This window comes from Xiphophorus maculatus, chromosome 13 (genome assembly GCF_002775205.1).
Source record: "Xiphophorus maculatus strain JP 163 A chromosome 13, X_maculatus-5.0-male, whole genome shotgun sequence".
Lineage (NCBI taxonomy): Eukaryota > Metazoa > Chordata > Actinopteri > Cyprinodontiformes > Poeciliidae > Xiphophorus > Xiphophorus maculatus.
The window spans coordinates 22,590,464-22,604,826 of NC_036455.1; the positions used below are offsets into that span (position 1 = coordinate 22,590,464).

Here is a 14,363-nt window from a genome sequence, read left to right on the forward strand (position 1 = left end):
AACTGGCTGATTTTGTAAATGTATCAGCAGAACAACTACAAAATCTTGATATCAGCCATAAAAACCTCCCATCAGTTATCATGACAGGTAATTACAAGCAATCAACAAATAATAGTGTGCAGTGAAACACCGTTTTGAACGCAGCCTAACCAGGCTGACAGATTCAATCACAGACTGAATGGTCTGCAGGGAAAAAAGTGACACTTAAAAAACTCAATGGGTTTTCTTTAAACAAATATCTGTTCCTGTTGATTGAAAAAGCAGAAAGATCCAGGAGATTCAATTTTGTTTGCAACACACTTATTGAGGGAAAACACTTATTAAGGATATTTTAGAAATTTCATTTAGAAATCCTCCTCTTCTTTTACGGACTGAAGATTTTATCAAGATGAGAAAAGGTAATAAGAAAAAGTCAGGTGTTGAAAAAAAGTCAACATTGGCATAAACGTTCACCAAGTAGCTACATAAGGTGAAAAAATTGGCATACGAGAAAAAAAGATACTATGAAAATGAAAGAACTGTGCTCAGCTTATAAAAGGTGGGAGAAAAAGAATAAACATCAGAACTTTGAATGTTATTAGAGCAAACCAGGAAGAGTCTGTGAAAGTGGTAAGCAAACTAAAAAGAGTCAATGCCGAAGGGTTCAGCATGCCTGAGAGTCTCATCCTTTGGGACTTTGACTTTTAACCCCAGCCTTAATACCACCATAAAGAATACAGAGACATGTTTTTAGATTCCACACACACACTGATGCACATTGTAGGAGCTTGAAACACGAACCCTGGAAGGAATGCAGCCCCCCAGACGTCTGACAGCATAATAGCTTGTGTTGTGGCACACACACAGACTTTCAAACACATTTATGGCTTAAGGAACATGCTTTCACTTCATGACACATGCCATATTTTTACTGGCTGAATTTCAATGCGGGCAAATTTTTTGGAGCCTGGACATAGTGGCACAAAATACACAAGAAGTGACCTCTAAAAACACACCTGCAAATGACTACATACATCCTCTCAATTAGACAGGTGAAGGTTTTATCTTCAATAACTTCTTCCAGTGGTTCAGACAACAGATCAAGTGAAAACATCCCAAATAACCACAACTTTATTTATAGGAGTTAGGCAACTTTAACTTATTTATAGGATTTGGCACTGACTGTGTGTCATTGAGAACACACTGGGCTGTGTTTCCTGGATGACTGGCCCCAGCTGTCACCAGTGGCTCCAGTCATCTACACACAACGGCAAGATAAGGAAACCTACATCACACTGAAAAGGCAAGGTGTAAAGCGTTTCAGTCTGTCGATAAAACAGGAGATGAATGAACAGATGCGATCTGTGACATGCTCAATCTGAAGTTTATAAACTTTCATTTAAATTGTAGAAGTTGCTGTCCAGATGTAACTGCCCCACTAGTTTACAACACAAATTATTCTATGCAAATAAAATTAACAAGAAAATCCCTTTTATGTGCCTTATTTGTAAACGTCTTCCCATTTTATCAAGGTACGACTACACACTTAAAATAATTTTAATAGGCTTTTATGGGACTGAATAACAAACAGTAGCACATAATTATAAAATGGGGGAGAAATTATGTCTAGTTTCCAAAATTGTATATTTATTTTATGTATGCTAGAAGGTATAACCCCAGTCTACATCTGTTTTAACTCTGCATCCCCACAGAAAACTGCTGCCACCTTCATGTTTCACAACAGGGATGATGAATTCAGTGCTGTGTTATCCTCCACATAGAGTGTTTAACAGGCCAAAAAGCTGTTTGCTGTTAAATGGCTTGTTGAATACTTTACATGTGACTTCTTAAGTCCTTCTTTTAGCAGAGGCCTTCTTTCTGTCACTCTTCTCTTGAGAACAGATTTGTGTTGTGCATGACATGCAGTTGATTTTGAGACCTTCACTGAACATCTTTTATTTATATTTAAAGTGAATTGCATGCAGGTGGACTCAATTTACTTCTTGCAGTATCAAAACAAAGGGATTGCTCTGCAGGTCATGCTTTTCAGATTTTTATCTGTACAAAATGTTAAAACTATGTATTGTTTTTCCTCCATTTTACTGTTATTCTGTACTGAGCATGGGTCTATCACATAAAATCCCAATAAAAAATGAGTTATGTTTGTGGTTGTAATGAGACAATTGTGTTAAAAAAGCATCAATGGCTATGAGTAGGCACCGTGTTTCAATCTTTAAAGCAGCCTGAGAAAATAATGAAACTTTAAATCCCGATCCTTCTGCAAAGTCTTTCAGTGCAAAACCAGATTTGTTCAGAGTCCCACATCTCTGCAATCTTTGCAGTGCCATGTTAGAAATCATTGTTTCAATTTTAGTGTGAAGTCTTTTCACAATGTTTAAGATCCTCTTCCCTTACAAGTGTGTTCTGAACACTGTGTCGGCTTTAAAACATGATTCCCCTGAAGATATGTGCCGATCATACAAAAAGATCTTAAGAATACCACCATTGTGATCACTTTTGGGTACTCTCTGTCAAAGAGGGGACAAGTAAATCTGCTTTAAATACCCTAACCCCCCTTTTCTCCACATAATTCATGTTCTTCTTGCTGAAGAATAGGTGCAGGGCTGAGGATTGTGTCTCAGTTTACAGTGATGTAGAAAAGGGAACTGATTCAAAGAGAAAATGTAAAGCTGAGCTTCTGAGCTCTGAGCAAACCTGTAGCCCCTGGCTAAGGTTTCGCCGGGACGCATAATTAATCATGGGATACGGGGACAGGGGACTCTGGAGAAGTTGAGATTAAAAGCAGGGGGAGGGTGTGGCGGGGGTTTGTGGAGTGAAGGAGAGAAACTAAGGCTGAAGACAAAACCAAAGAGCAAGATTGTAAGATGTGTGTGACAGGAAAACAAACTCAGGAAATTGAGCAGAGGAACACAGGAGGGACAGAAGGCATACAAAAGAGGTACTGCAGCGCCTTACATCCCGATACGTCCTACCAGCTTCTCCCTAAAGTCACCTCACGAACTGAAAGATTCCTCTGCAGCTACTTAACGTTGCTCTCAGTGAAAGTGATTGTATTACCCAAGGTCAGAAGTGGGCCCCTGATAATCACATGTATGGTGCCATTTTTTCTTTTAACAATGGATGAAAACCTGTACATTAAAAATGACAAGGCTACTGTATTATTAGGAGCGCAATGAGATTTTGTGGCCACAACATTTCTCATCAAATTGCAGTCTGTCAGGTAAAACTGTTTGATGTGTCTGTCTAAGGTATTATTGTGAAATCTTTGTATTGCTATTTAATGTTATCATGCAGTGAGTCACATATTGACTAAAATCTACGCTTAATCTGGACTGCATTTGATCATGTCTAGTTAAAAATCCTAAATAATTTGACTAAAAGACTGAAAAATATAGTTTGTAAAATAAAATCTTTGTATAAAATAAATGTGCATGAGCATTCTTGATAAAGAAAATTAAGGGATTATTGGAATCTATACTCTCAAAGTGGCATTGTGAATTTTCAAATTAAGTGAAGATGATATTTTTTCCCTTTGTCTATTTATTTAAGACATGAGTTTTTTAACAATTTTTTCAATAATAAACTAAATAAAAATCATATTTGATTTGCCACTCTGGCCAAAGCAAATCAAGAGAAAAATTTGCCAATTTCTATCACAGCCTGATCAACTGGTGCACCAATAAAAAAACAATCATAAAAGCAAAACATCTGAATATGCAGAGAACCATTTGCAATGGTGATACAGATACTGTATGTGAGAAAGTAAAGCTTCACTTAACTGAAAAATTTACCTTTGCGATTTCCAAATATCTAAGCTAGAGAAGAAAATGTTTGGTATTCTCAGCTCTGTGTCCTTCACACTGTCTTTGTTCTGGCATGTCAAACTTCATTTCTTTAAAAAAAATCTATTATGAAGAGGGGAGATACTTGAAGAAAGCAATTAACACATAGAAAATTCCCCGGTGGCAACATTCGCCATGTTTCTGCAGGAGACAGAGAGGATGCATGGGATAGCCTCAGGGTGAATTTAAATATTTCTGCTTTGGATGATCCTAAAAGACCGTTTAATTTTTAAAATTGATGTAACATTTATTATCAAAGCAAACATAAGTTTTTCACTAATATCATAGATGTAGGTAATGCAGTTTCACAAAGAATTTTCCACCAATTCCCAGCTTGTTCTGGTCCATTTCATGTTCCCGACACTAGAATCATCATTGTGCTGAGCAAAGAGAGCATGAACAGGAAAGCAGTGGGAGACGAACAGCTGCCTGCCAAAGAGAAATCTGTTTACCTGGGGTTGTCCAGGCAGCAGAGGATAAGAATATGCCATGCACAGTCCCCTCCAATTTCAGTGAGTGGCCTTTTCTTCCTTATTCGTCTACGTCCACAAAATGTTTTATTTTCTATATTATAATTTAGTGGAGTATGTTATGGAGTAGCAAATGTTTCTTTTGTTGATATGTCTTTTGCATTATTAAAATATAGGCACGGCTCAGGTATCAGTATGATTGTTAAGTAAGATTTTAAAGTTTCCATCAAAAGATTCCTACAGTTTCAATTACTTTTATTGTTAATGAGACATAGAATAAAGTCTATAGGGAGGGAAGAGTTGCTGTACAGGTGTTGCAAAAAATCAATGGTGAAATCAAAACCCATCAGACAAGACAATGTTTATGCTGCCTGTTATTGTCTACGTTTGGTAAGCTTTTACAAACTGTTATCCAGCATGAATACAACTATTGTGCATTTAGATTTGGTGTTACTCATACTTTAAATTTTGAGAATTTGTTGTCCTTTTGTCAATTCAAACCAATCTGTCCAATCTTGTCTGATTTTGTTACATCCACAAGACATTTTAGTCCACACACTGCACATTTGATTTTCTCTTTTTTTTGGACCATTCTCTGTAAAACATTTGAGATGGTTGTATGTAAAAATGTCATTAGAACAATAGTTTCTTAAAAGCTAGGACCGTCCCTTCCAGAAGCAACAACTTCAGCAAGTCATCTTCCTCTCAATTAAAACACTGAAATTAATGGAGTTGCTGCCAAGAAATTTTCTGACTTGCTTTTGTTTTAAACAAGAAATTAAAAATGTGGACCAAATAAACTGGCTGGAGTGAAATTTAACCTTGTTTTACTTCAGAACTGTGTGTTTGCATCTGTTTCAGTCTACTCCTGGAGCTCCCACTCAGATGCTAAACATCATGCTACGTTAGGCACCATATAACTGCTAGTTGAGTTCTCCATCTGCGCTCTCCCACTTATGAGATATCTCATCACCATAAAACAACAATATACTGTAAATACAAGCTGGTAATGGTCCGGATCTCTCTACAGAGATAATAATAGGGTGGATTTCAGTTCCTAAAAGAAGCTGTACAAATTCAGACAAAGAGTCAATATGACTATGGGCCAAAACACAAGCATTTCCATTAAACAAAGAGTTAACACCCCCCAAGCCAGTGAGTACAGGTCATTAGAGTTGTTTAATCAATACTTAATCAGCCTTTAGTGTATAAGTAGACACCTTTGTGAAGAGTTTTTCACTGAAACAATTAAAAAACAACTTTCTCTCTTAGTTCAAGCTTTTGAATAACCTAAATAGCAGAATGTGCAAGAGCTTTTTTAGCAATCTTGCCATCTCTCTTGTGTCTCTTAAAGATCGATTTCCTTTTACGGGGTTATTTAGGAGCCATATTTAGGGTTATTTAGGGGCCATACTGTTTTTTTTAACTGGAAGTAAATTGTCTGATGAAAGGTAGTCTGCCTCCAACATCTGAGGCAGACCCTGTTATAGGCACTTAAAGAAAACAAAGCTTTGTAATGACTCCCATGATACCAATAGTGAGAAGCTTTCAAGACAGGCGACAAAGGTTAACCCTGGTCATTCAAGCTTCCCCGTGCTTAGGGAGAGAGAGAGAGAAGGAACATGGGCATTTAAGAATGAATATATACTGTATATATATATATATATATATATATATATATATATATATACTGTATATACGTATATAGAAAATAAATCTCTGCGTTTTCATTAGCTGGTGAATGGTCCCACTTTACCAAACCACAGCAGTTAGATGGACTTTAATCCCAATTCTGCTGTCAAATATCTCAGGTTATTCAACAATTATATAAGTTAAGCTCTTTTCTATTGATAATTAATGTTTAAACTTAGAGTAGGAAAGAGGAAACTACAATAGAATCTCTCAAGATAGAGGATGGATGTGAAAAGTACTGTTGACACTTTAATAGCCAAAAGATGCACAGCTCCCTCCATATTTATTGGCAACCCTGGTAACACCTGGTAAAAACACCTGGTAAAGATGTGTTTTTATTGCAATCGTTTGCTAAAATTCCCCCTTACCATCCTAATCAATGCGCAAGATAAACTTGGATCCTTGTCTGACTTTGTTTGTCACATTTTAAGTTGTTTTCTGTTTTAATTACTGATCTTACTGTAGATATGATCAGGTAAACTTGTACACAAGGCTCCTAATACATTCTATATCAAAATTACAAACTCAAGCATTTTTCAGCCATTTTAGATTATAAACATTTATGATTAATTAATATTTTAGCATTTTTGTAGTAGATCATTTTGACTTGGTAGTGTAATAAGTACCTTGCCGGCTGAAAAAGTGTGAGCACCCATGCTCTGAACAAAATCTGACAAAACAACCAATTAAAAACAGCAATGCTAGTTATCTTGAGCATACATTAGGAGAAGTTTTTCAACTGCCTTGTTTACCACAAGCAACCAGCAGCTAATATGTGTCACCCATGTTACATAAGCTACTAACATAAACAAAAATAAAACGCTATTAACCAAGTGGCAATAAAGCAGGTCAGTGTGATCAGTTGGGCTGCTACATTTTTATTTTTGTTTCGAGAACAGAGCGATGCTAGTGTAATAGCATGCTGCTTTGCTAAATTGGACTCATGCAAGACTTATAGTTGTTTCTTGCAAACAGCAGTGATGAATAAATTGTATTTGTTCGCATAAAAAAAAATATGGAAGATACATCTGATCTCAAGTAGTACCTAAAAAAACAGACCAGGTGAAGTATTGTATAGGTGTGAATTGACTTGGCTTACAGCTGTACATAGTTTTAGTATTATCAGCATTTGAGATTAAATATCAGTTCAACAAAACTGGCATAGTTGACACCCTACTACAAGCACATAGATAAAAACTATGGAAGCCCTCCTCCTTTTCCCACAGGTTCTAATACATACAATGAAGGTTTTTATTGTGCCCCATATTACCATGGGATTAGTACATTTTGGTTTGTGAGAGCTTACACACACACACACACACACACACACACACACACGCTGTAATCCTTTCATTCCTGGGCCTCATTTGTCTTCATTATCGTCATGAGGCTCAAGGAAGAGGATCTGTTATAGCTCGTGGCTACAGTACTGCCTCTGTGCCTGGGTATAAAAATCAACTTTAGCTCGACCTGGAAATTTGTCATGTCACTGTACCACAGGGCTAGGGATATTATGACAGAAGTACAGTGCTCTGCAAATTATTTAGTAAATCTTAGTCTTGTTGAAACCAACAGCTTCAGTGTATTTTGATGGGATATTTTTTGTTAGAGCGATGCAAAGTATTACATAACTACATAATTGTTGTTTTTAACTGAGGGGTGATAAATACAAACGCAAGCCACACTTTACTCCCCCCTCACATCCCTGCGCAATCAAGATTCTGTATCATTTTACTTACAAATTGCCATTATATACAACTTTTGTTACAAGTCTTTTTTTTTTCAGTAGGCCGTTTAATGCAAAACTTCCTACAGAGTTCTTATTTGGGTGAAAAATATGCAAGTGAACTTCTGTTTGTGAGCAAAAAAAGAAATGTAAAAAACTGCCTTTTCTTTGCACCCACTGCTCTCTTTAGCACATTGGAAAGCAATACTGGATGTGCTACAGAAACCCCGGAAGCACGACAAAGTCGATGCTAACAGACTTGGACAGAGAACGGATTTTCCCAGCCCAATTATAACAGCAAATCTCCATGCTTAGTCCTGAAGAAAAATGATGGAGACAAGAGGGCTGTGTAACCACAAGGCTTAGTTGTCACACGTATTTAAATGTGCACTGAACTGATCAAAGCTTTAGATATTACTCCTGTGCTACTATGTATTCCCACGCACTTTAAAAAAAAAAAACAATTGCCCAAGGAACACCACCATGTCTGCACCCAGGCTGGGCTGCAGGGCTTTATTAGGGAAGCACGACTCGATTAAAAAAAGCCAAGAACAAAGCTGCTAGTTCACCAACCATCACATGAAAACAGGGGTCAGATCTCAAGGAAAATACACACCAATTTATTGCTAATTGCTTTCCACTGTTGTCATAGACCACATCACAGGTGGGACACACGCACAAAACTGCAGACGTGCTTGTTTCCTTCCCCTTCTCTGTGTGGTGCCCAGTGCATTTCTGACCACCACCAGAGCAATTAATTTGCTTCATCAGGTCCTTAAAGCAAATCTGAGGCTGGAAGTGAAGGAAAGAACATCTGGAGAAAAAAAAAACTTTCTTGCTGAGAAAAGCAGCTTTGAAAACTGAATGAAAAGATAATTGTGTCTTGAAAAGAATCTATGGAAAGAAAAAGAATCTAAATGACAGAAAAGGGCCAGGAAATCTATTACAAATATTAAAAAACAAGGAACTAAAACTAAAAGAAAACTTTGTAAACGACGCTGACATGTTGCACCCTTCCCTAAAATGTACAAACCACGAATCAGTATGACAGGTGAACACGCAGGCATTAAAAGAAAGATGTGGGTGGGACAGAGAGCTGTGAGTGTGTATGTAAGAAAAGTGCAAGGCGGGGACACTCCCAGGCCTGTAATTACAGCCTGGTGGGAGTGAAGCTGATAACTGAGGCCTGGGCACATCAACAAGACAGGGAGGGGAGAGGATTTTTCCTTCTCGCTAGTTATACATTGACCTATACAACATATATGTTGCATAAATAGACAAACTCACTAACATTTGGTGTTGCTTTGGAAGTTTGCAACATGCTGCCCACATAATGATTTTGTGCAACTTTAGTATAATGATTTGATGAAATCACCTCAAATGTATTACAGCTTCTCAGAAATGCCACTAAACAATGATCCTTCAGTTACTATTAACTAATTGTCTTAAAGTATGCGTAGATTTCACTACTAAATATATGTTTTTCCTTTAAACTAGTCATTTTATGTGAGCTTCAATATAAAGGGTATAGGGATATGTGTTGTGCCCAATTTGAAATATGTGATTCACACTCTGCTTCAGCCAGTGTGAGATTTTCACAGTATGAGCTTGAGAAAAAAAAAAAAAACACACACACAAATTCACTGTATAATGGTGTACAGTCAAAAATCCAACCAAAAAGATAAAACAAATCATTTTATAAACAACAATATTTAAGTTATTTACTTCAACTTGCTAGCCTGCAGTCTGCTGCTTAATAACCCCTTAGACACTGACTGTGTTAGAGACTACGCCACCAACAGGTAATCGCTTCTCAATAGCTGAGAGTCCAGAGCGTCTGCACAAAGCAGAGCATAGCATAAGGATCTGGTTCTAACAAGGCTATCTCTTCAAGCATTTTTTTGTATCTAATTGACAGATGAGTTTTCAGCTTGATAGACAGTCTAATTTTTAATTACTTAGTCACTTGGTACACTCGGCACAAATTGATTTAACTACAACACATGAAAATCTTTCTCACAACAGCAAATGATGCCATCACTCTAACAATAGTTAACAATTTTGAAGTTGATAGTCTTTGAAAAGGTAATTTCTTTGAGCATTTGAAAGCTCTGTTGCTATGGGGACACGTCTCACAATGCAAACAGAAAAGGAAAATTACGAAGATTGTCCTTGATATTCTGAATGCCACTGCAGCGTACAACACATTTATTTCTCTTTGCTGTTTGCCAAAGCTGACCCAGCTTATCTCCGCAGGAAGGAGTTTACACGTCTGTATAACGTCACAGCAGGCTTATTTACAAACTGTAACTCTATCTATAACTTCACCAGGATCTGCTCTTAATTCCCTTTTAGCTTTCTTCTTTTTAATTTTTTATAAATGACTGAAAGTCTAAAGGAACATCCTACATTGAAAGCACACCCCCTTAACAGATGTGCTTTTCTGATTACCAACACATCCATTCAGCACTAGATGACCTTATCTCTCAAATGAGCCAGAGCAATGAGAGGGAGGAAGCTATTTGGGAAAGCAGACAAGAGATGGGAGGTGGAGAGGGGATGACAGTTTCATGGACACCTCTTGCATGCCCACCATTTTTCCACCCACTCTGTATGCCCAACAGTGAGGTGCCTCTCTTTCTCTGCCACTGTCTTTCACTGAGAACAACAGGGCTTTTACATGTCTTTGTCCCTTTAGCCTCCTAAACAGAAAAAAAAAAGACTTTAGCATTCAAAGGATTAGAGCTTCTTTTTCCGACTTCGTGAAACACAGTTGTTCTCGGTTTGGTCCCGTTACTGGAATCAAGTTTTTCAAAAGTTCTTGAAACAGTTTAGAAAATGTTTTATCATATCATTCCTACACTTTAAAGTCCTTTCAATGAGATGTACAAGAAGGTACAAGTATGACCAGAGACTTTTTTCACCAAAGAGATTTCAGTTCCTAATCAGCCTCAGCAGAAACACAAAAACCTGCTTCTTAGTACTTTGGTCTAGTTTAAAGACTGGAACCAATTTGGAGGAAGAGTCACACAATGATGCCCCTCTCCCACCTGTTACGACAAAAAGTTACTGTAAATCAATAAATAATCATCTATCACTCTTACTGAAGAAATAGTTTTGAATTAATTAGCATAAATTCAAATCAGTTGGTTGCAAAGGCTGAAGCTTACAGATAGTCCAAGATGTGCCAAGAACAAAGATGCCTTTTTACTACCTTAATCAATCAATTAAAAACCAATTAAGTTCAATTCAGTTTTTTTTTTAACATGGCACCAATTCATAACAAAAAGCTCCTATCTCAAATACTTCACTGCAGTTTATGTAAACACTATATAAAACGTTAAATCATCATTCTGCTGGCAGTGCACTGTCATTTATACAAAAACCAATGCTTGTTCATAAGGCAATGAACGAGAATGGGACATTTAAAGCATTTCTTGTTGGAGTATCTGCTATAAAGCTAAAGTCCAAATGTTTTACAGTTGTTTAGGTGAATGGTATTCTATGTATTTAAATAATCAACAGCTTCTGTGTAACAGAATGACAAATTAAAAGTTCAGAAAATAGCATTCCCATAAATTGTTGGGACATTTTTGAGACAGAACTTTGTCTCACAGAAGATTGTAGAACTTTACTCTCAATTTGGCCTCTCTCAGGTCAGCTCGGAGGTAAACAAGTGATTCTTTGCAATATGGGCATGGAAACCACTAGCAAATTGATTGGATTAGTGTGCATTGTTTTTGTATTATGTATGCTTTCTACAGTGAAAATAAATACACAAAATAATAGTGGCTTTTTTTCTTAAATGAAAGCAAAGGAATCATCTTACAGGTGTAAGCTGTACAAATTTGACAAATGTAACTGTCTGTGTGCATTATTATGAAACTAATTGACCTAAATTCCATTGGAACTACAAAAGAGTTGCTAAGCGAAAATTCAAGTGGGTTTTTCATTTCGCCTGTTTATTGTCGAACACAGCACGTGTTCCTAGCGTTGGGAATCACAGCTCACCTCCGGACCAGGAACTTCTAGGAAACTCTTCTGGACTTTGACACGTTATTCCCAAACTGACTTCGGGGCTCAGAAAAAAAAACTTTTGCAAAGAGGGAATTATGACCCTAATCATTTTGGCTGTCTGGAAATTCACTGAGTTGCTTTGTTAATGGTTATCGTATTACTTCTTTATTTAGATTATTTTTAAAGTAATACGTGGGTCCTCTTGTGTTTCAGATAAAAGTTTAAAAACATGCAATACTTTGTACAAGTTTTGAATGTAACCAACAAGTTCAAGTGGGGAACATAAGATTAGGTGTCACGCTAATGTGAATTGGCTATTTACAGTGACATAACTGAGTGTCGGAGCTGCGTTTAAACGCCGCACCAGAAGGGAAGCACGCAGTCTGGACACAAACCGGTAAACACAAGAGTTGGCCTCATTTGAGCCCCCAGAACAGCAGTGGGAAAAGTTACAAAGCTTCCGAAAATACTCACCTGCGACACCAGGGGAATAAGCGTCTGCTCCACGGAGCGAGTTTTGATCTCCAGGCCGGAATCAAAGTTACTGTTGCCGCACGGAGATGAAGCCATTCCCGCCGAGCTTTTTCTTTCTCCCCCCTCTCTCTGGCTCGCTAACACTCAATCACGACGCACGGACGAGTTACTGAGTTCGCTCCTAATCTCCGCTGCTTTAGCAGCTGCAAAACTGGCTGCCGCGGACTCGAGATTTAAAACACCGAGTTTTTTTGTTGTTGTTTTGTTTTTTCCCTTCACACTTCGTCACACAGACGGTAATCGAGCAGTTCTCCACACACGCACGCTGCTTTAATCCCCCTCCGGGTCGGTGGTTGCGCCGCTGCGCCCGCTAATGTCCATGTAGTTTACTCAGCTACAGCAGGGAGCGGACTGCAGCACACCACTGTGGGCAACCACATTCACACATAGGCACGCATGCACAGCATGAACACACTTGCAGGTTCCCACTACTGGCTGTTTTCATTTATGCCATGCCACTTCAGATTGTGCACCATAAACATTAGAGTTTCTATTTCTGTTCTCACATAATTAAAGGCCAATCCATTTTTTACTTGTGATTTAAGGATTTACTATAATATCATAAATGGTTCACCTTAACTATACCATAGAAAAGTGTATTTAAACGCTCTTATTATTATCAATGCTCCTGCTTAGCCAGGAAAGGTACACAATTGGTTATTTCCATGTGTAGAGAGTGCACAAAAAGTAGTGATCGGGGTTGGAGGGAATATATTTCTAGTCTTTATTGTCTAAAACTTCCTTCCTGATTCATTTCTGATTGAATAGAGTATTATCCATATTTAAAGCCTGGCCGTATATCTGCCATAGTGACCTCTAGTTTTTATGTGTTAAACATTAACTAAAAAGTCTGGGAACTCTGAAAATCTGAGTAGGCTCAGTGGATTTTTTATCTAAAAAATGTGCGTTAACTGCGGATTATATTATACGTTGATACTTTCAACTGATTTTAGGTGAATTAATGTATTCTTTTTACATTTTGGTGGACTTTCACAATATCATTCCTGAAGTGTGATGTCTCATTTTCCTTTTCCAAATACAGAGAGAGGTTACCAATCAAACAGCGCACAATTAAACCCCACTGCGAAAGATCTCTCCTGAATAGTAGCAGATTGACTGAAACACGTTGCCCAATGGCCAAAAACCTTTTACTTTTGTTTACCCAGAGAAAGCAGCAAGGTTCTGAAGCTGACAGGCTGGAATTTCATTATACTGGTTCTTATTAATGAAGTTTTAAAACTGCAACATTGACAACACAAAAAATGCCTGATTTGTGCTTTTGCTAATAGAAACATGTCCCCCACTGACATTTTAAATAGCTTTCTAAATCTATTTACAGTTGCTTCCCATAAGCCCATAAACATAATTTCAGGTAAAGAGTGATAGATAATTGAGTAGCTGAACAAAGAGCTTGGTGCTTTTTATTATCTTTTTAGAAACAAAGCCCGATGTTCTACCAAACAGAAAACTCTGATGTATTTTAGCATATTATGTGATCTATGCCATAAACCTCTTCCATAACATTGTAAAAAGTTTTACTCTATCATTTTCATTTTGTCATTCCTTTATTTGTTTTGATAAATTGCTCAGAATTATGCTCCAGATAAGTCGGCTTGTAGCTCTTTACTACACTTACGTTCTGGTTCGTCACTTTGATATGAAGATTTTCAGGTAAATTCACTTATACCAGTTCCGGAGGAAATAAAGCGCTGAAGAACAGAATTGTTTTACCTAACAATTGTGTATTTGTTTGTTCAAATCTATGAGTTGTGCTGCATTCTTTTTGAACTCCGGAATTTGATTATTTCAAGTTTTCACTTGAAAATATATGTAAAAAAAAATTTGCTGAGTATCCACTGAACATAGCAAAAATTTAAGATATAAATTATTGACTAACACTTCTCACTGTTTCTCAGTAAACCAGCAGCACAGATAGCGCTGTACAAATGTTATTTATGAATACATTATTTTAATTTTTGACTGTATAAAAAGGAAATAGTTTGTTTTTCTTTTGTATTTCTACTATTGTTATATTTACAACATTTGCCAAACTACACTGTTTTTCCAGCTTGCAACTGGAGC

The 14,363-nt window shown here is 37.2% G+C and overlaps 1 protein-coding gene across 4 annotated transcripts in view; it reads right to left on the reverse strand.

The window, feature by feature from the left end:
• Positions 1-12,647, reverse strand: part of ctnnal1 (catenin alpha like 1) — a 54,659-nt gene extending 42,012 nt beyond the window's left edge. For all 4 annotated transcript variants that reach the window (XM_023345034.1, XM_023345032.1, XM_023345033.1 and 1 more), the window contains exon 1: positions 12,222-12,647. In XM_023345034.1, coding sequence (XP_023200802.1) covers positions 12,222-12,317 — 96 coding nt within the window. In that variant the 5' untranslated portion in view covers positions 12,318-12,647. The remainder of the gene's footprint in view (positions 1-12,221) is intronic.
• Between the last annotated feature and the right edge of the window lie 1,716 nt (positions 12,648-14,363).